Raw genomic sequence first — 22058 nt, 5'->3', positions numbered from 1 at the left:
TCATAATATCACACATCTCCCCAACCGTCTCATCCGATGATGTCTTTTCTCCACCGGCGAATTGACTTCATCATCGAATTCTGGCGTCGATCGATTGTTGTCCCGACGGATGATTTGCCTGCAGAGATCGATGAAGACTTCGTCTACGTTTGCTGTTTTCCATTTCCATTAGTATTGTTTTTCTCGCTAGCTTCTATCATCTTTTCTCATATTCCCATTCCCACTTTTCGTCACCCTTCATCCTTCACTCTCGAAACCATATTCGTCTCAACAAGAAAAAAGAAAAAAGAAAAAAGAAAAGAAGAAGAAGAAGAAGAAGAAGAAGAAGAGAAGAAGAAGAAGAAGAAGAAGAAGAAGAAGAAGAAGAAGAAGAAGAAGAAGAAGAAGAAGAAGAAGAAGAAGAAGAAGAAGAAGAAGAAGAAGAAGAAGAAGAAGAAGAAGAAGAAAAAGAAGAAGAAGAAGAAGAAACTCACCCCTCCTCCTGGCACTCGTCTCATAATACGGCGCATTCCCCCAACTCTGACTAACATTAAAAGCCGCCTGTCTACTGACCACCCGATCTTGTTCCAGATCACTTTTATTCCCGACAATCACTATCGGGACATTTTCGTCATCTTTTATACGTATGATGGTTTCGCGGAGTTCGCTGAGTTCATTGAGGGAGCTTTGCGAGGTGATACTGAAGACGAGGAGGAATCCTTGTCCGGTTTTCATGTAGAGTTCTCTGGGGAGAATGTGTGAGTGGGGGGCTCGGGAAAGGATGAGTGGAAGAGAGGAATGAAAATAGAATTGCTTGGTATGTACCTCATGGCGGCTGGAAGAGTGTTAGTTTATGTTCATGTGTCATGTGATAAGGGAGATGAGAAGAACTTACTGAATTGTTCCGTACCCGCGGTATCTAATCTACATTTCTCCACATCAGTAACATCTTCTTGACCCCGTGAGGGGATAAGATAAACTCACATCTCCAACATGCATTGTCGTCCCTATCGAACCAAAGGGCCGCGTTAGCATCCTGATCATGTGTCTCCACCTCCATGCCAAGACGGAGAAGAAATCTCAAAATACTCACATCAACCTCGATAACCTTGCGGTACGAATCCTCAATCGTTGGGTCATAACTTTCGATCCAAATGTTCTGAACAAATTGTGCTAAAAGGACACAAATCACATATCAGTATCTTCACTGCGTATTTTGACAATCCCTTCCTGATAATTCCCGAATCTCCATCTCTCGTTCCTTTCACGTGTCTCCCCACTTCGACCTTCCAAAATTTCAACCCCCTCAAACTCAACTCAAGTCCCCGGAGGAGAGTGGGTCAAGGTCTCGGCAAATAAATAAAAATGATCCTTACCGGTTAGACAACTCTTGCCAACACCACCTTTGCAGACGAACAAAAATAATTAGCCATCAACATTCTATCTTCAATTGATACATCTCTCTCTCTCTCTCTCTCTCTCTCTCTCTCTCTCTCTCTCTCTCTCTCTTTCTCTATAATCGATCATTCTCTTGAATTGAACAATTAAATGCAGAGGGAAGGATATCAAGGGAAAGAAAAACTCACCAGCACCCAAAACCACAATATGATAAGTTCTCCTAAAAACCACCAATCACCATATCAGCCAGCTATCTTTTCCGAACCACCCTCCCGAATATTAAAACTTTACCCCTGATTCATACCTCCGTGCGTTCCATGCACCAACCACCGACCCCAAACCTCAAAAAAAAGATAGAAAGCAAGAATGAATGAAAAGAAGAAAGGAAGGAAGGAAAGAAAGAAAGAAAAAAAAAAAGAAAAAAACTTACTGTGAATTCCTCGTCGCCATCTTGAATTAAAATCTGATAATTTGTCTTTCCTCCTCCGATCCCTCTTGATATATATCTATACAGATAGATACCTAGATAGATAGATAGATAGCTAGCTATCACACGTATCCACGTCTGTACGAAATATTCCCAAGATATCAAAAAAACTCACACGAGACGTCCGATCCAATATCTAGTGATTTTTCACTTCTCCCCTCTTAATCAATAAAAACAATATCGCATACAAAAAAAAATCCTTTTCCACCACTTTTCACCTCAAAAGCAAAAAGGTGTAAAGAGATCTAGTAACGTCAAGTACCCCCCCCCAAAATACAATCAGAAAAAAATATTTAAATATATATGTAGATAAAGTAAATCGAGTCGTAACGTAACGTTTCTTCAAGTCTAGTACAGAAAACCCAAACGGGTTGGAATAATGGTAAAAATAAAAATAAGAATAGTAAGAATAATCAAAAAAAGGGTCGATAAGCTCAACAGCACTTGTTGGTGGCTTAAAGTAATATATATGCAAGTTGGACGTTGAATGTTGATGTGAGGGAGAGGATCGTTTGGTTTCGTTTCGTTTCGTTTGACGCGTTGCGTGAGCGAGGGCTCTTCTTTTTGAATTCCCCCTCCAAAATTGGGATGAGCCAATAAGTTTCCGCGGTTAATCTTTCCAGGTTGTTTCCGTTCCGTAGGTCGGGAAGTGTTTGATTGAGTAAGAATGTTCAAGCTTAGTGAGTGGTGAGTGGTGAGTGGTGAGTGGTGAGTGGTGAGTGGTGAGTGGTGAGTGGTGAGTGGTGAGTGGTGAGTGGTGAGTGGTGAGTGGTGAGTGGTGAGTGGTGAGTGGTGAGCAGTGAGTGGTGAGCAGTGAGTGACGAGTGGTGAGTGGTGAGTGACGAGTGGTGAGTGGTGCAATGGAAATCTTCGCCTTTTCTATAAAAAATGCCTCGGACTCGGAGGGTTTTATTTATATGGATATATGGAAGGTTGGGATGGATGGATGTATAATATGCAGGTAGGATATCCCTAGGTAGTAGGTACCTATGTAAAAGATTCTTGTAGGTACGTATTCTTTTTTCGTAAGACCAAGACCAAGACCAAAACCAAAAGACCAAAAGACCAAAATTAACAGCGAAGCGAAGTGAAAGGAAGTGAAAAGGGAAGATTGGTGAAGTTATATAGGTCTATATATATACACATATAAATATATGGATTGTATATATTTGATAGGTAATAAATGATATATCAAGAGGATCGAGTCGAATCATTCATGAGGCACCCAAATCCGCACCGTTTCGTCTGGCTGACTCTTGGGTTGCCCGGTGGTTTATGTGTTATGTGATATTTGGGGGGGTGGTGCAGTTGATTGCAGTAGCTGGTAATTTATCCGGATCATCTATTTTTCCTCCCGAGCGGGTGTATACTGGTATGTCTGGCCTGGCAAATGCAGGTAGATAGGTCGGTCGGTATGAAAGTATGTATGAATAAGATTCTCTTATATTCCGGGTGTTGAATAGAAGTTTGTAAAGTCAGATAGATATAGATATCGGAGACAGATGATGGTTTCGATGTTGTGTCTATGAATAAATAGGAGAGTGAGCTCACCAGCTCAAAAAAGGAGTAAGGGGATATCTCAAAGGAAGCGATCTAGGAGTGAAGAAAATGGCAAATATAACAACAAATAGAGTCAGTCAATACTCGAGTGTATTTCTTCAAATAAATAGAGAATTGGATGAAAAGAGGTAGTCGACGCCACCTACCCATTTCTCCAACGCCAACCCAGTGAATTAGGAAGCACACTAGAAAAAACGATATCCTCAAAAGAAATTAAACACAAAAATTAAACATCTTTTCATAATGCGACCCTTATTTCGTTTGTCCTCTCTTGACTCAAACCTTACTCAACTTTAACTTTCTACGATTAATCATCCATGTGCTCTCTCGTGCCAATCGATACCGACCGACTTCTCGATTCATTCATCCATCCATTCATTCATCCATTCATTCATCCATACCACGATTGTATTACCCGAGATACATACGAGTACCAGGTAGGTACTTATCAACCATTTTATCGTCGCATCTGCAAATGCACTTTTCAGGTACGGGGGTCCCGGGAACGTGTGTATTGGACCCTGAATTTTTCATAACCCCTGGTGGGAACCTCTTTTTACCTGGGTAACATGCACAGCCCTAACGATGGATCACATCACGGCGAGGAAACCTGGACGCCACGTTGTGTCTCTGTTCTGTTCTATTCTATTCTTCAATTTTTATTTTTGGAGGAACGCTGGAGTGGAGGTCGAATAGTACAAGGAAGCGAAGATGGAGGTGGATGGGAATAGAACAATCCCATTCCCGTGATGTGATGGATTATGGATGGAATCTGCAATCGAAACTCCTTATGGATTAGATTTGAAGGAGAATATTCCTCTGACCATCCAATCCCACACCAGAATCTTTCTTTTGTCAACAGAAAGGAGCACTAGGCAGATTTCTCTCCCACCTTCTCGTACGATTTTCCATCCACACAATGTTCATTCCCTATCCACTGTCTTCTACACTATACCACACCACCACACCACCCATCTGGTAATCCCTCGTCTATTTCGTCATACACATGCACCTTCGCCTCATTTAATCGAATGTCCAGCCCTCTTCAGCTCAACATCACCTCACCCAGTCCCAAAAAGCTGTGTAAGGATAGCAGCCTTGAAATTCGGCCCTTGGGGGTATAGTTACTCGGATTCCGGTGATGACCCTCACCCCAGACGAAACACCACTTCCGGACATATCAAATGCAATGTACAAGTCGTGTCACGTACTAGTCTTAGCTTCCACATCGTTTCGTCAATTCTTTCATCTTTGAGCTGTGTATGGATTCTTTTCTTCGCTCAATCGAATCGCGCGGGTTTCAATTGGGGTTCTTGGGATTTTTCGCCGAGAACTTGGTGATATGCTTGCGCTGGACAGGGTATCTTTCAGTGCCAAATGATCGTCCTGCTCGGAAAATCGGATGTATATCACAGCTACAGTTGTGAGTCAGTCTCATTGTCCTGGAAGTATCTCCTCGGAGGACTTCATTTGGAATGCAATTGAGTTCTGCATCTGGAAAAACTTTCCACTAATGCTTTCTGTCAACCATACGTCATACTTCATTTTCACACGTTATAACGCGGTATCAAATATTAGGGTTAGGGTTCCCGATATTGCATTCTTCAGGATGTTATTGCATGCAACATTAGCCTAATCATCTCATCTCATCTCATCTCATTCCATTCTCCAATCTGCCAGCCAAACATCCACCCTCAATTCAACATCTAAGCAATCTCACTAGCGCAAGTCAACAACCTTTGACCCCTATCCAAGTACTCTCCCTCATACCCAACAATCTACAACAAACAAATCTGAGTATTCCAGCCAAGAAACAACCATAAACTCTCATGCATATCATCCGATGCAAATGTTGCAATGCCACGTGCAAACCATGTTCGCATTGCGCACAAGGTAGCATCTGCTAGAAATAGATGGAAGGTAAATGAGACAGTAGACGGTACGTTACAACACGGTATTTTCTCTCGTAACTAAGGGTATCTGTTATTTTTATTTTCTCCTCATGTCTACCTAGTTTACTTGATGTACATATGTAAATACGTATTGCAGCGTGTTGGAATCATATAACCTGGGGTTTGCGGATAGTCCTTATATTCGGAGGTTGAGTTGCGGTATCGATAGTATGTATGTTTTTGTATGTCGTATAGGTACTGTAGCTACCTACCTTATTGCATGATATAATATTAAATCGGATAATTAGTTTTATATGCCCAGGTAACAAACAGTAGTTAATTTATGGTATTAGGCGATAAGGGGTTCACGAGCTGATAATTTCACGAAACAGATGATTCTTGAGTAAATATATCGATTCCATCAATGTACAGAATAAGTCTTGGATTGAACCGAGCATATGCACGTGTCATGTAACCTTATCGCTTCCGCAGGTTTCCTTCTATATTGTTTCTATCCATATCTTCATTTCCGTCTCATTATATGACGATAATATGAAGAGTATCTGTGTTAAATATCCATACGTTCTCATTCCGGAGAGCTTTGTCTACCCCAACCCCAATGGTCATAACTGATACCATAATCCAATGAATACAAAATATTAAGTATCATGCATATGCATATGCATCTTACCCCTCATTTACACCCCCTCTCCTCCCTCATTCACACCCCCAAACTAATAAGGATCCCACTCCAACCTCCTCTCCAACAGAAAAGATTCCACCGGTACCCCCCTCCACTTCTTCTCCCCCTCCCTCGTCACATTGTAAAACTCCACCTCGAACCCCATCACCTCTTTCCAACCCCTAATCAAGCGTCTCCAATAACACGTCTCCGCCGCCGGCGTAAGATATCTCTCTCTAAAAACTCTCACGCTCCTCTCCGCAATCTCCTCTAACCCCTTCTGATCCTTCCCCTCAACCAACTCCACCATCTTCTTTTCCAACCCCTCAAACTCCCTATCCACCACGATATAATTCTGTTCCGGCCCATCCTTCTTCATCAACGGATGGAAAAATTCCATCCACTCCAACTCATGCGCCACAATCACCGATCGACAATTGCGCAGATACTTCAGCCGCGCGGAATAGGAGTTTCCTTCCGTGTGCGCCAGAAACTTGTACTGACAATGCTCATCCATACTCTTCAAATCATTCTTCATACTCCCCTCATTATGCCAATCCAACGTCTTCACATCCGCCCACGCCTTTCCCTCCGTCACATTGATAAATTTCTTGCGCACCTCCAGATTCATCGTCACGCCGCGCCATAACAATTTATCAATCTTCCGAGTCCACGACCACTCGCTCTCGGTCAGGATGGCTTTCATTTGCATTTCTCCGTAGCTACCGATCTTCGTCTCGGGCCACGACCAGAACCCGTATTCGGGCATGAGCCATGTTTCCTGATTCTTGGCTTGTCGCGCGTAGAGCCATTGAGGATGTCCTTCCATCTTGTCGTCCACGTTCATGGTAAATTCGATGTTGGGGAGGGGCTCGGGGGAGGTGAGCATGGCGCGGTGCAGAGCATGCAGGGTGGCGATGCCGCGGGAGTAGATTTTGCCGTAGGTGTCGATTATGTATAACTGTGTTCTTGTTACTTTTATGTCCATCTCGTCAAACTCCTCTTTCACTGTCTAAAAGACTGTCAAAAGAGAAAGAACCAAGAACACAAACCTGCTGATCAAAAATCATGGCCCGGATAAACCCATTCAGCGCCGGCGTATCATCCAATTCCTTCCTCGTCACCTTCTTATTCTTCCTCAGCTTAACCGGTCTCTCCACCTCCTCAAACAGTCCCGGGAATGCGACATCGCATTGCTCTTGCGTCAAGAACAGATTCCGATAATCTCTCGTGTAATTCCACGTCCCGTCGAATCCAAATCGTCCACTGATATACTCCGAATCCTGTTGCACATCCGATCCATGGCCGACAGTGGGGGTATATGTTCGTGGAGGCGGCGCTGGAGTCAACTTTTGGGGTCCCGTGGTATAGAGGAAGACGAGGAGAGTGAGAAGAAGCGCGAGGACAAACGGATGAGAACGTCGCGCAGTCGCCATGGCCAGATCGTTAAAAATCGCCATATTGATCCCGATTCTTTCCACGCATGAAGATGAGAAGGAATGCGCAACGTTCAAAGAAAAAAATCAAGGTACAAGAGAATCCGATGAGTAAGTACAGGTAAGGGGGAATGCCAATGTAACATTTACGTCAAATTCCATCCATTACCCGAAATACAATTCTCACGCCGCAGAGATACATACATACTCCACAAGTAGCTAGTTCTTTACCCTTTGCGAGCATCGAGTGTGGCGGGCTTACACTGATAACCGCTCCATATCTGTATGGATACCTACAACCCGCACCCATTATCAGAAAGAGCCAAGCAAGCGCATGAAAGACCGACCGAGAAAATTCCCACGAAAAAGATGCCGCACACCCACCATCATCTCCCCATCCCAGACCGAAAAAAAGGAACAAAAAACTTCGCATCAAAGAACCCCTTGAACACCCTATCTACAGTGACGAGCCTCCTTCCATCTCACCCCCACTCATCCTTACCTTGGCTGGACGAACAGAGACAGATCCCTCATCCCCAATCCCCGAATTCAACCATGTTCCCAGACATCCAATTCATAATCCCGTACACAGCAAAGGAAACTTGATTGCTTCATCACTAAAATGAAGAGATGTTGTGGAGTGAAGTGGACTTTGAAGCAAACGTTCAAACGTTAATCCATCCAAATGGTTTAAATTTAGTGACTTTCGGGACTTAAGGTTAATTAATTCCCCAAGCGTCGTTCCCTACATGATTTTCGGCATGGGCCGAATAACGGTAAATCTAATCTAATACTTATGGAAAGACTCCTGATGTCTAAGATATAAGAGTGAGGTCTCTCTCTTTATATGCACACAGTACACAATAGTGTTGCACATCGTGTAACAACAGATTCTCTATCCATTTATCAAAATTATTGTATTCTATGCTGTGCATATACTCGCAATATAAAAAATGCTGAAGCCAAGAGATCATCCAGGGGGAGAACTCGGGTGCTTTTATCCGTTCTGCCAATCGGATATGTACAACATGCAGTCGAGTTAATTTGTACAATTGCTACTTGCTATATTATTAATAAGGAGTACATTGAAATAAAAACTTCAAATACAAATACTCATCATGTACCTCAGAATATTGATACATAACATGATTAGATAGTCCGGGTCCAGATGATTTACGCTCTACCTTTTTTTATTTTATTTTTTTTATTTACAACCATGCACAGGCTCACCAGCCAGGCCTTAACAATTACTTGTATTGCATATATATCATGGGGGTGCCGATCTTCCTCGCCAATCATGATAATAAGCCCTTCTAAAGGTATTTCAAAAGCTCCATTCCCAGATGCAATCATTACCAAAAACTCCGTAGCCAGATGTGCAGCCTATTGACCCCCAATATCCATGACACCAATAGCAATCCTGTTCCAGAAACGCGCCTCTGATGCAGTGATAGAAACGATGCGCCTTGGAAACACTTTTGTTCATCGTGCATATCATGCTCCTCCCAATCGATCATATATGTACAAACTATGCGGTGATCTCTCGTATATCGCATGCAAATTACTTCATGGACTGTTTACGCTCATGTTTCGGTAATGTCCTGGGTTCTAAACTCCTCGCTTGATCTCGTTCGAGCAGAAGCGAAAGTTGTGACTTGCTTTTACTTAAAGGTCCCGATGGGCTTGATGCTAAGCTTCCTGATATAGGACTAGGAGGAGTCGCTTGTGAAAATGATTTCTTTGTAAAGAGATCTTTCATAAGAGCTCGAGCTTTGCCTTTGCTTGGTCTCTCTGGCGACGCGGGTACTGCTGCAAGTTGGTTACCATTTCCTAGATCGAGGTGACCAGTTGCATCAGTCAATGTTGGCGCCGAGCTGACCATGCCTTTAGACTGGTGTTGTAAAAGATTTTTCCCACTCGCTTTCCTACAACCAGGGGGTTTGCCATTGCTCGAATCCTTAGACGTGGTCGATGCCGGAGAATCTGGACTTGAAGTTTCAGGTGGTAACATGCTGGCTGTTTTAACATTGTCGTGAAGCATTCTTTGTACCTTGAACTCAGCCTCACTGACTTGAGGTACTGAAACCTGGTCGTTTGCTAGTGTCTGAAGGTTGTTGGAAGGCTCAGGCTGAGTGGGCTCAATCTCAATACTCTCCTCGCGAGTGCTTGCAAGTTTGCGCGAACCACCCACAGTTGGAGCGGCCGATCTGGAGGGATTCCGCTTGGTCGGCGAGGTTGTGGTTCGCGTTGTAACGTTTTCTTGCGTGTTCTGATTTCTGACTGGCAGTACAGATAACGTCGGCAGCCTCCCCAAAGTTCTATTCTGTTGTCCTTGTCCGCCTGGAACCCTCGCCGAGCTATCGTTCGAAGACTGTGAAGTTTGCGAACTCTGTCGCCTGACAACAATTGGTCTCTTCTTCTTGGAAGCTGAAGCAACAAATTTCTTACTTGCCGGTGCAGGCATTAACTTTCTATCAATCTTCTCCTTCTCGACCTTTTCCTCAATAGTAGCGGTATGCTCAAGAATTGGCGAAGGTGATTGTACAACGTTCTTGTTTGTGCTTGTGCTACCAGACTCGTCTTCTGAAACTGGCGGGGATATGAATCGTGCAGTCGGCCGAGGACCGTTTGCAGAAGGACCTCGAGTCTTTTTTAATATTGGAGGTGGCATAGGAGCAGGTGCCCGGGCGACTGATGTCATCGTTGTACTTGATCGGCTATCGTTGCGAACACGAGCAACAGAAGTAGTCGAGGCAGTCTTTCCAATACAGGCTACACTATTCTAATCATCGAAATTCAGTATGGGGCTCCACGGTTCATCAATAGGTTTGCATACCATTGGCTTCTCATTTTCATAGCGATTGGGCGGTCCTCTGAGTGGCACAAAAGTGTCACCCTCTGAGATATGGACGAAAAGTCGAGCAACAGTTGAAGCATCCAACTCTCGACTTCGACTCCCCCATATTCGCCACCAATAATTCTCTAAACGCTCAGCTGTAGGGTCGAGAAGTCTTCGTTTTGTTGTGGTATAGACTAGAAGACAATAAGCTTGATGCTTTTACTTTTCAATCAAGATATGTAAGGTACCTTTCCAAAATCTGGCAATATCTGCAAGATCCAAAGGATCATTCTTGATTCTCTCAATGGTGCTTCCAATCTGAGGAGAATTGACCACAATGCCCTTGGGCAATATCAATGCCATCTTCTTCACGTCGCCAGAACCTAAAGTTGTAAAGCGACTGCAGCTCTTCTAAGGCAGGCAGCTAGCCTACCCAGAAGTTGCTGCGTCACCGTGAAGAAGAAAGGCGCTTTAACAGCTAAGAAAGCTGAAAACTAAAGTAAGGAATTAAAATTTGGTAAAGATTAAGTATTGGCCGGTTATAGAAAGGGACGGGAGATCGGTGACAAGTAAATCTGTGGAAAGACAAGGTTGTAAGGAAGAGATCCAGGATATTGACGATGAGAAAAAAAAAGCTAGTGAAGCTAAGAAAGATAGTATGAGATTTTAGTTTATGAAATTCCAAAATAGAAAATAGAAATTCTAGAAGTATTTTTTTTCTCCAAGCTTTTCATTAATAAGAATCCGAGCCCGAGGGGATAACAAAGCAAAGCAGAGAGAATCGAAGAGGGTTAATAAATTAAGGTTTTTGGTTATGTGTACTTAGGTAGGTAGGCAGGTAGGTAGGTATCATTTTTGTACGTACCAAGGGAGGGAGTTGATTAAAATGATAGAAAAAAAAATGTTATTGGTTCGGAAATGATCCGAGGAATGAGAATTTGTTGAATATGTGAATTTGTGAATTTGTGTGGATTTGATTTGATGTGAGGAGGAGGAGATAGGAAGGTCGGTAGGGAGTTTCGATTTCGAGTTCACACCAGGGAATATTCTGAATATATAATACGATATCTCAAAGTCGATGAGAGAGAAATGGCATGTGAATAGAGATTGATGATGGGTGAGATGATAAGATGTGAAGTATCTCTGATTGAGACCATTGACTTGTATTAGGTGAGTCGGTAGGTGGGTAGGAAGGTAGGCAAGGAGACAAGAAGGCAAGTAGACAAGTAGACAAGTACCGATATCGATTGTCGTCAAATGGCACAGGGCAACTTTTTCATTCGAGGGAAGAAAGGTTCGAGTTGGAAAGATAAAATTCTCCAATTTTCCATTGGGTAGGCTGGTACGGTAAGGTCCCTGGTAGGTATCTGGTAGGAGGCAGGCTGATGAGGGAGGAGGTATGTGTGTAGATATGCGTGTAGATATGTGTGTAGATACGTGTAGATATGTGTAGATATGTGTAGATATGTGTAGATATGTGTAGATATGTAGGCACAAACGACAAACGGTATTGTTATGAAATGCAATAAATCATCATTATTCCTCTTATAATTGTTTTCATTTTGGCTCCAGTCAGGTCAGTCGGAACAGAATAACGTATAACGTGCACGGGGTACTTGCGTCTTTGCGTCTTTGCTTCTTTGCTTCCGTACAGCACAGCACAGCACAGCACAGCACAGCACAGCACAGTCCAGATAGAATAGGTAGGTACCGACCAGCAGATTTATATGAAGCTGCGTGTGTTTGAATCTCTGTTGAGAACGAAGACAGTAAGTAAGTACAGTAGGTACAGTACGTACACAGCAAACTGCAATAACTCGAGTGGCTAGATATCGGTAGTAGATGGGAAGGATTTCATTGGCAGTCCTGATTTTTTATATAATTAATTAGTCGAGAGGATTTGATGAATTATGAGACGGATTGATTGATTGATCGGCAATTAGACTCGGGGAACCATAGGAATAGAGTAATAATAAGGAGACCAAATGGAAATCAAGTTTTGCAAATCTTTTCTTTTTAATTTGGAAGTAATAACCTACTTTAGGTAGCGTCTCTCTCTCGGTCTGTTTGTATGATCTGGATGGGTACGATATGATGGACCTGGTGGGCATGGGTATGAATATGAATATGGATATGGAATCATGGATATGGAATCATGGATATGGATGAAAGGGAATTGAGCCTGGTAGATCATATAAAGTGGATATGACAAGGCGACTGTTGTTATTGTTGGAGACTCTGAGACTTTTTTGCGTTGGCTTTTACATCATGTCTGTACAAAACGGTACACTACTGTGCGAAGCAGAAGCAATCCATCGGAAGACTTCTCGAGTCCGTAAAGCATGGTCAGTAGGTAATGTGACGAGCAATCATTTATGTAGTGAACTTCATCTAGTCCTCTCTCTCTTTCTCTCTCTCATTCCTTCGCTCTTGTTAATGCTTGAATGCTTGAACTTTTCTCCTCCGACAACAACACTCACTCACGAGAACAATTATGGGTTTGGAGTGTTCTTCATGGGATATTAGCTTTTAATCAAATTAAAACGGTGGAAACTTTATGGGAGTAGCCGGTGCTGATGCTTAGTAGAGAACTTAAGCCAGGGTTCTTACCTAGGTATCACATTCTACTCGGCCATCATCTCTTCTTTCCTTCTCTTGGAGAGATATGGTTATCATTGATATCGTGATTCGTTTATATAATACTGTGGGGATGGTGAGATGTTGCAAAAAGAAGGAATGAGAAAAGTCGGGTAAGGGAGGGAAGGTGTAAATGAAAACCGTTTGTCTCTTCCCAGGATGCAACTTCCTTCGATACCGGTACCACTCATGTATGCTCCTTTCTTTTGCCAAGGATATTCGATTGTCACAATAACTATTTCGTGCGTACACATCTAACATAACATGATTGCGCTATGCCTACCTAGGTAGGAAGAGGACATACATTAGAATGCTTTCTAGTACCTAAGAATCTCACTTCATTTGTACGAAGTATGCGTGGACATTAGAACAAGGATTGGAAGGCCGCTCCATCTTCTTGACTTGCTTGGGCGACTTAGGTATGTACTTGGAAAGAACATTTGATGGGCCCGAGAATATCTATCCAATCCTAGTGTCACAAACAACAAAAAGAATGCCGTGTTGAGTGGCAATTGCTACAAACTCATGACTTATGACTTGCTCGAGGAGCATCTAGCCATCCTACGGGAAATATGAAGTTGCACTGTATGCTTTTTCTGCCCTTACACTGCTGAAAAGTATTGATATGTTATACATACCTAATCTTATAGTACTACTTGTCCATCGGAAGATCATGCAGGGAAATTGGACGTGGTGAGATGAGATGAGATAAGATTGACATGAGAATAGCTTCATCTCTTGTCTCAAATTCTCAATGTAGAACATCCGCATCATCGTCGTGCAAGAAACACGGCCCAGTTCTTCTACGGAGTTCACCCTCCGTACTCCGTATATTCCATATCAAATAAGCCGATGATGACCATGTGGTACTCGAAATCGGTAAATAACATGTTGCTACCTAGCTCAAACTATATCCAGGGGCTTTGCGACATGCATAAAGGCACGAGGCAAGGCAAAATGAGTGGAATACAACGCGAGGCCGGTTTCTAGCCTTGAAACCGACCCGGCAGTGACAATCTACGGCACGACTCATAGTTCTTGCGTTGTCAATCTCGCATTGGTATTATACTCATAGTACATCTCTTATAAGTCTTACAGTTGGGCTGGCACGCTTCATACTCAATCTTACCGACCTATGCGACTATTCGGACTCACCGCTGTCGCAGGATTCTAGTATTCGTCTTACTATGGGAAAACGCATATAATCACTGATCACGAACGAGTCATTGCTTGTTTTCAAAAGCCAGCAAACAAGCAAAAGTCAAGGCAAGAGAGGGAAAGGGAACGAACCAGACGAGGCCAATCCTTCCACCCGAGAGAATAATCCCAACGAACACACGCATTCTCCATGCGACAACAGAATCTCTCAGTCCTCATCAGCACAACAGAAAAAAGCTACCTACCTTCCTAATCTACAAGGTACTAGGTAGCTCTCGTCCAGCTTTTTATATCTGCAATACTCCAAAACGTCGCGGAACCCTTTCCGATATCCAAGTACGGAACCGTTTGTGAACATCTGACCTCTTTTTATCTCTCCGCCTCAATTTAAGGAAGCGTCGTGTGACGTTCATCGTTACTGGTCTGAGGATGGGGGATGGTATTGTGTTACTCTCTCCAAATCCAGGAATCTAGACTGGCAATCTAGAGTAACAATCAGAACTTGGAATCCCAACAAACGAAACACATTTGTGATCCGGTACGACTCTTTTCACTAACCATAGGAAGTTTCAATTGGATCCATGGGAACATACCTAGGTAGACACCTACTCTGTATATCCGCACAAAGTTTTTTATATTGCATTTAGACATTTAAGTATCTAGACCAAAGTTACCAATCCCCCGGATTTTGGACCCTACCCGGTACTTCTCCACACCACATGACTTACAGTACGATATATTACAACGAACAGTGATGGAGTTGTGAACTAGTACCATACAAAAGCAACTTTGGCAGGATAAACCGTCTATCAAACCTTTATTGGGAATTGACTCAAGCCTCGAGCCTCAAGCTTCATGCACTCATTAATTACTCTTGAGCAAGGCGGAAAATAGGATCTCTCTCATCCAACCACCCATCCCGCGTGTTTATCCCGAGGCCAGCAGAAAACGTGGCCCGTAATCCATATTCCAATCAACCAAATCACTGTCTCAGAGGAACAGCACCCAACGACAAAGTCCTAAACCGTCCGAGATCATATGACACGACCCAAAATCTGACAAAGCAAAGCAAAACAAAAGTGTGCCAAACTCAGGGGGAAAACCATCCATCCAAAGCGATGCCGCCGAGCCGCTCCTTGCCCTTTTTTTTCTTTCGCCCACGCACGCTCTTTCTATACTCCACCCATGTCTCACGTATCCTGACCCGAGAAAACGCAAATTGTTCCTTCCAACCTTCTAGCTTCCTTCCTACTACTCACTAAAATGCTTCTAGAAAAGTGTTTCTTAATTTCGTTTTTCGTTTTCCGCTGCTCTTTTCTGCGTGGGTGGCGCCATCAGGACGAAAGATTACTGGGGGATTCCAAAATCTCACTCCCTTTTTCAAAAATCATATATCAAATCATCTCATCAGTATTTCGAAGCAAAATCTATCAAAGAATATTTCCAAGCGCATGATTAATGAATTTTCTAAATCCTATTATATTAGAATTATACTTCCATAGCATTATGTGATTATTAAACAAAGCCATTTTCTACTGAAAGGGGCTTGGTTTTTTTTTTGGCGAGTCTATCTGGTGTCCCAATATTTTTTCGCCCCGGCGTGGTGTGATGAAGGGGTAGGTGCTCCTCTTCGGCGCAGAGCAAGCCTCACAATATATTAACCTTTTTTTCCTTCGTCCTGGCCCCTGGTACAGCTGGCGGGCTCGGGAGGGGGAGAGAAGTCAGGATAACACAGTTGGGGATTGGGCAGCAATCTTGTCATCTCTCTGCGTGTGGTGTGGTGTGGTGTTTGTCTACCAAGCGCACGCTTGTGAATGTGTATTTGAAGGTGATTGTGATTGTGAAGGTGGATGTGAAGGTAGATGTGGATGTGGATATGGATATGCTCTGCCTAGGTACATAGGTATGTCTCTTCTCTGGGGTAAGCCTCATGTTTTCTATCGGTGAAAACTTTGGATGGCTTTGATGGGGGTTTTTTTTTGGTTTACTCTGCTTGTTCTGCTCCCGCCAATAGCACATAGCACATAGCACATTGCAGATGCATACTGAGAATCAGATGCAGTGGCAGGCTCGCAGGTAGATTTTGTGCCAGCGAGAAAAATACCAGGGATATCGTATCGAACCAATCGGTAACTGATATTCCACAACATTATCATCAGCAATACCTGACTGGAACAGCTTTGTATGTCTGTACGAAGGATGGATGTGTGTGCATCATCGGATTCGGCAAATTTTGTGTTCTACATACCTACCTAGGTACTCTAGAAACCAGATCAACTTATCTCAATACTAGGTAGGTATTTCAATAGGTGCCTAGGCATTTTGATTTTTAAATTGCTGATGGAAGCTCACGAGTAGCAATATTGATATTCCGTTTCAGAATCAATATATTAGAATTTTTCAATACATACATACATACTAGGTACATACTGTGATTGTAACTGTAAATTGTAACTGTAAATTGTAACTGTAACTCGGATTTAAAGGGTACCTAGGTAGGCATCTCACCTGGAAACCCACTAGTATTTCTCACAATTCAACATCCATCCTAATCAAATTCAATATTCAACATCCCTCACTCTCCAGTCTACAGTCTTGCAATCCCCAGTTGAATATTCATATAGGTAACCTACATAGTTACCTACCTAGTTGTCCCTCAAGTTCACAAGATCTATTGCGATCGATAGCGTACTCGTTGATTCCTTCATTCGTTGATCCCATCCCATCCATTGCAACCCCCCAGAACTCAGTCAAATCCAAAACACCAAAACCACTCCGTGTAGCACCAACCTCCATGAGAGAAAAAATAATTCACTCTTCCCCCTGACCCTCAAGGGTCTAAAAAGTCACGAGTTCATTCAGAGAATTGTTTTTTGCTGCTGTGTAATGTGGTGTGATGTTGTAGTTCGCGCTGTATGCACAATGAAATGGGGAAGAAAAGTGATATTAGGTGGGGTTTTACACGTGATATCGTGAGGCATGGTTGCAGGAGTCAAATAGAGATAGATGAATGGATGGATGATCTTGTGATATTTCGGAAGGTTACACGAGTGTCAAGCGGGTATGTAGGTAGGATGCGTAAAGAAATTTCATAAGTTCGTCATGCTACATTAAGCCGAGTAGGAAGGGGAAGGGGAAGGAAGCAGTAAGCCATTTCCACCTATATGACTCGGGTTCGAAGATCTAATGCTTTTGTGAACATAAGAAAAGGCGCTATAAACACACTTGATGACCCGTTGAAGAACAAGGATCGATTATGTGAGAGTGTAACCTCCATCTACTCGTAAATCGGCTGGGGTGGTGTCAGCAAGTTGATTCAAAGGGACTCTGCGGAGAAAAATGTTCTTACCTCCAGTAACGTAGTTAGATGCGTCTGACGAGAGGAAAGTGACGGCGCCCATAAGGTCTTCGGGCTGACCCATCTTACCTTGGGGAATAAGGGAAGTCCATTGCTTCTTCAGTTCTGGGTTTTCATCCAAAATCTTCTTGGTTCTATTGTTTCCGTAATTAGTATTGGCTTACATGAAAGAAAAATGGAACCCCCACGGGGTCTTTCTGGGGTTCAGATCTTACAATGCAGTCAGCATATATCCAGGGGAGATGCAGTTGACTCGGATGCCAGCGTGAGCCCATTCGACAGCCAAGGATGAAGCGAGATGTCGGACAGCAGCCTTGGCCGCGTTGTACGGCGCTTGAGGTTGTGGAACATTGACAATGGCACCGGACATACTGCCAATAAACACCATGCTTCCTGGAGACTTACGCTCCATCAAGTGTTTTGCAACGGCAATTGCAAATAGGTATGTTCCATCCACGTTAACACCCCAGAGTTTTCTAACTCGATCGATTGGGTAGTTGATGGCTTCAAAATTCTCAGTGAAGCCGGCTGATGTCACTAAGTTATCGATTTTTCCATGCTGGGAAATAATTTCGGCAATAGCAGCATCGACGGATTCTTGAGAAGAGACGTCTGCGTAATGAGCGGTAACCTTTGGAACCCTAAATTGATGTGTAAGCCTTTAGTTACAAGATCAAAGTAGCAATGCTCTTCTTACTTTTCTGCTCCTGGGTTCTCCCTTTTGAATGAAGCAACAAGTTCTCCTGCTTGTTTTTCGGCTTCTTCCTCTGTTGCATTATTAGCACAGCATCAGCTTGACATTCGTTGATGGCACGTACTATTCATATCCACAATTGCAATATCAGCACCACTAATAACCATGGCTTGACCCATGACAAGTCCCAAGCCTCTGGCACCTCCGGTAACGACACCAACTCTTCCTTCCAAAGAGAAAGATGCAAGTGTACGCTTGAAATGAAGCCCACCTCTGCCTTGTACTGGCTTACTGGATGGCAAATCATGTTCTTCTGGGTATTCGACATGTACAGAGGAATCGGTTCGTGCAAAAGAACCTTCGTGGGGTGGATCATCAAGCTTCTCGCGAAGGGAAGCTGTGCTGTGAATTGGTCTTGAGGATAGAGCTGGTAATGTGCGAGATGAAGCTGCCTTTGTTGAAGCTCTGGCAGCACGAGCTGTATGTCTAAGAAGTTGTGATCGGAACATCGTTGACGTGTTTGTTGAAAGAAAAGATCCAAAATATGGCGGCCAGGCTAGATGGTCTCTACAACGGAATATCTGATTTGGCTGAGATAATTGAATCAAGTTATAAAAAGGGCACTAAATTCACAATATTCCAAAATATTCGTTCAAAGTCAATTGAAGAGTGAAAAGGTTGAATGGACAATGAATGCTCTTGTACGAAATGAAAAGGATTCTCGAGAAAATTGGTACTTAGTTTAAGAAGGTCCTTGGTACTTGACGTAGAGTGAAAACAGAAATGATAGCTACCTACTACGAGTATGTACCAAGGGTTGTTGACATCATCTGACAGTGCAGCTCCCCAAATCTCTCCACTCATAATGGATACAGTTGGTATTTCAGTGGGGGTCGCCCATTGCTGAATCGATTCGGTCTGAGTGTTGCTACACCGAAAGCAAGGGAAACAAAAGAAGCTCAATGCCCAGACCCCAGAATGAGGAAAAGATATGGAGAAAAGAGTGGCAAAAGTAGGAGGGAAAAAAGGTCAAGAGGGTATACATCGTGAGATGTGATTGTTGAGGCTTCAATACTTGCAAGAGAAATGCCCAACGGGTCCAGACTCATTACTTCTCTCGCTGGGATTTGAATGACTGTATTTATGTATGTGACGAGTACGAGGTACATACCTCCGATAGTACATTTCAATAATACGAGACCCAAATGTAGTCAATCACATCTTGAGATTCATGCATCGTGGGATTCCATTTCAAATTGCAATGCAAAACAAAGTACCTGAGCGAGCCGAGCTCTGTGCTTGAGAGGATCGGCGAGTCGGAATCTATTTGTTCTGGTAGCTCGCTTGAGATTGCTGATAATGATGATATAATCGTGCCTTATCGGCAGCCACAAATCCACCAGCCACATCACGTGTACCACAAGCAGCAAATGCCGAACCCATCCTTTCTATAGGTACGCTAAAACCCCGTGCTCAATCTACTAGTCAATAATATGGTTTAATTACGGTGTACCTACCACCTGGTAGGAAGTGACATTTATGGAAGGCTGTGCCCACTAGTGGAACCTCGCCGCTTCCTTTCACCATCGTCCCTTTGAGACGCTCAGGCTTGACATGAAACCATAACTCCTCTTCATCTTTTCATCATCAACACAACAATCTACTACTTCGCTCACTCACTCACTCGTACTATTTTCGCAAAATCTCACATATTCTGTTTGAAAGAATATTCTACCAGACCTCGTCATAAAGTAGCAGGTCTACCGGTTTCGACAATATATATTCCCTTTCACGACAAGCAACACAACATTACCCCACGATATTCCCAATCTATCGATCCACATCACTATGCGATTTATCACCCTCGGAGCGGGGGCTGCTCTTGCAACCCTTAGTCAAGCATTTCTATTGCCTCCAGCCATTTCGGAATCTGCCAGCGATGCCATAGAGTCTTTATCTTTTGATGCTGCTATCGAGGCAGAAGGCAGAATATTGGCTGTCGACTGTCCTGGTTGTCCAATCGCCGCCGACACATTCGATGCACAGGGACGTCGACACGGTTTGAAGGTATTGAATAGACTCATGTTCAATTTTTCCGTCTCGCACGATAATGGTCTCGATCGTGTACTTCTTAATGGACTCCAATTCTATCCCATCGATATGGACTCCAGTCTCGAACGTCTTTCAGCTCCACAAATGATCAAGACAACTGACAACAAATGGATCGAAGCCGCAGAGCCTGACCTAGGCTATGCTTTACGCATCCATAAGCCAATATCCTATTCTAAACAAGATCAAATTGATCTGATCATGGCAACCCTTGAGATTCTCGAAGTCGGAAATACATTCGTGGATACCGTTAATAACATCGAACTCAAGATTCTTACAACACCAAGTGGAAAGTTGATGATTGGCGATGCACAAGTTGTATCATCACCACCGAAGAGCCATCTATCTAATTCAATTGATGATGGACAAGAATGTACGACGGTGCTTTGCAAATGGAGAGCAATTATGGCCGATAAACTCTCAGCTCTCAAAAAAGGCTGCGGTGGCCAAGCCCAACCAACTTCTCACGACAACAGACCTCAAGGCCATGGACGTCCCCATCCTCACGGTCATCATGGAGGACACGGCGGCCACAGAGGTCATGGTGGCCATGGCGCTCATGGTAGACCTCATCGATTCTCTCACAAACACCACGGCATCGCCAGATTCTTGCGAGGTGTTGTCCTACACGTCTTCATTCCAGTTATCATTGGTGTCGTCGCAGGAATTACTGCCAGTCTTGTTGGTATGGTCGTCGGCCATTTTGTTATCTTCATGTGGCGTCTATTGTTCCGTAGAGGATCTCAAAGCCAATACACCAAGGTTCAGCAAGAAGATGCTGGTGTTGAATCAGGCATCGAAGAAGAGAAAGGTCTCATCCAACACCAAGGTCCACCTCCAGTCTACGAAGATGTTGTCAGGGAAGATAAGGAATAACCAATGAAATGAAAGAATGCAGTTAAATTCAATTGAATTGAAAACGTGGTCTCGGCTCTTCTTAATGACCTTGCCACAATTATGATAATCGAAGGTGAATTTGGGAAGAGGTTTCCTGGGAGTTTATATGGCGAGTTTGACGGGATTGCAAGAAATGGCATGTGGGTTTCAAGGGGGGCAAGGGTCGGATAATGAGCAACTAGTGACTTTTTTTTGGTAACATGTCAATTGTATGAATATATCAAGCGATCGTCTATTGCCTTTGAATGTTTCAGTACCTTCCATACCATATTTAACTCAATTTCATTCGTATGTTGCTTTGGAGAGTTGAATTAAAGTTCACAATGCTTCCTACACTGATTCAATAAAGCAGAAATTGGTGAACTAGTTTACCTTCCAACCCAGCAATAATTCAAGACATGAGATGGAAAACTCAATCTGGGCATCCATATTCCTCTCCATTTTCACTGGCCGCGTACTTGACTCCATTCTCTTTCTCTACCTTCTTTATTCTCAATTCAATCCATTTACATTGTACGTATATATATATGCATTTCTTACCTCTACATTGGTCTCGTACACTGTTATAACACATGTGTCGTAATGTTCTCTTTGACGTACGATACGTAGATGCTAGGAGACGATAGTTCACTATCTATTTTTTATCTACTTATGATGTATGCAGGTACCAGGGGTTAGGAAAGTTTGGAGGATAGGTCGAGTGTGAAATGGATGTTGGCTGATGTTTTTGTTTTGTGGAGGGGGTGGGATGGATATTGAGATGAGGTTTGGAGAATATTTGAAATGTGAATTTTTGGGCTTATTGATGGATGGGCATGGGATTTTTCATATGTGAGTTGTTCTTGGTGTGCGATAGAGGAGGCTGATTGCTATGAAGCCTATTTTTTTAAGCTTGGGCAGGTCTTAGGAAGGTTTGGGCAGAGGTGAGGTGT

At 43.2% G+C, this 22058-nt stretch overlaps 6 protein-coding genes across 6 annotated transcripts; 2 read left to right on the top strand and 4 right to left on the bottom strand.

The window, feature by feature from the left end:
* On the bottom strand, positions 1 to 1827 carry EAF02_006374 (uncharacterized protein; the record flags this gene model as incomplete). The annotated part of the gene is made up of 9 exons (XM_038902422.1): positions 1 to 152; positions 474 to 724; positions 805 to 814; positions 875 to 903; positions 964 to 986; positions 1073 to 1152; positions 1356 to 1382; positions 1566 to 1597; positions 1808 to 1827. The coding sequence occupies 9 exons, from the start codon at positions 1825 to 1827 to the stop codon at positions 1 to 3; spliced, it is 624 nt and encodes a 207-aa protein (XP_038757642.1).
* A 4223-nt stretch (positions 1828 to 6050) lies between these two features.
* Positions 6051 to 7458, bottom strand: EAF02_006373 (uncharacterized protein; the record flags this gene model as incomplete). The annotated part of the gene is made up of 2 exons (XM_038902421.1): positions 6051 to 6959; positions 7051 to 7458. 2 exons carry the CDS (start codon positions 7456 to 7458, stop codon positions 6051 to 6053), a joined length of 1317 nt encoding a protein of 438 aa, XP_038757641.1.
* A 1537-nt stretch (positions 7459 to 8995) lies between these two features.
* Positions 8996 to 10636, bottom strand: EAF02_006372 (uncharacterized protein; the record flags this gene model as incomplete). Its single annotated transcript, XM_038902420.1, has 3 exons — positions 8996 to 10216; positions 10271 to 10467; positions 10522 to 10636. 3 exons carry the CDS (start codon positions 10634 to 10636, stop codon positions 8996 to 8998), a joined length of 1533 nt encoding a protein of 510 aa, XP_038757640.1.
* A 3162-nt stretch (positions 10637 to 13798) lies between these two features.
* On the top strand, positions 13799 to 14542 carry EAF02_006371 (uncharacterized protein; the record flags this gene model as incomplete). Its single annotated transcript, XM_038902419.1, is given in 5 exon segments — positions 13799 to 13892; positions 13921 to 13984; positions 14009 to 14069; positions 14085 to 14170; positions 14461 to 14542. The coding sequence occupies 5 exon segments, from the start codon at positions 13799 to 13801 to the stop codon at positions 14540 to 14542; spliced, it is 387 nt and encodes a 128-aa protein (XP_038757639.1).
* A 2780-nt stretch (positions 14543 to 17322) lies between these two features.
* On the bottom strand, positions 17323 to 18629 carry EAF02_006370 (uncharacterized protein; the record flags this gene model as incomplete). Its single annotated transcript, XM_038902418.1, has 5 exons — positions 17323 to 17360; positions 17418 to 17560; positions 17642 to 18067; positions 18124 to 18193; positions 18245 to 18629. 5 exons carry the CDS (start codon positions 18627 to 18629, stop codon positions 17323 to 17325), a joined length of 1062 nt encoding a protein of 353 aa, XP_038757638.1.
* A 1339-nt stretch (positions 18630 to 19968) lies between these two features.
* On the top strand, positions 19969 to 21105 carry EAF02_006369 (uncharacterized protein; the record flags this gene model as incomplete). Its single annotated transcript, XM_038902417.1, has 1 exon — positions 19969 to 21105. One exon carries the CDS (start codon positions 19969 to 19971, stop codon positions 21103 to 21105), a length of 1137 nt encoding a protein of 378 aa, XP_038757637.1.
* Between the last annotated feature and the right edge of the window lie 953 nt (positions 21106 to 22058).

Source organism: Botrytis sinoallii, assembly GCF_014898435.1.
Source record: "Botrytis sinoallii strain Bc 23 chromosome Unknown BSIN_010, whole genome shotgun sequence".
Lineage (NCBI taxonomy): Eukaryota > Fungi > Ascomycota > Leotiomycetes > Helotiales > Sclerotiniaceae > Botrytis > Botrytis sinoallii.
Note: the sequence above shows the minus strand (reverse complement) of the source record. Positions and strands in the feature narration are given on the sequence as shown.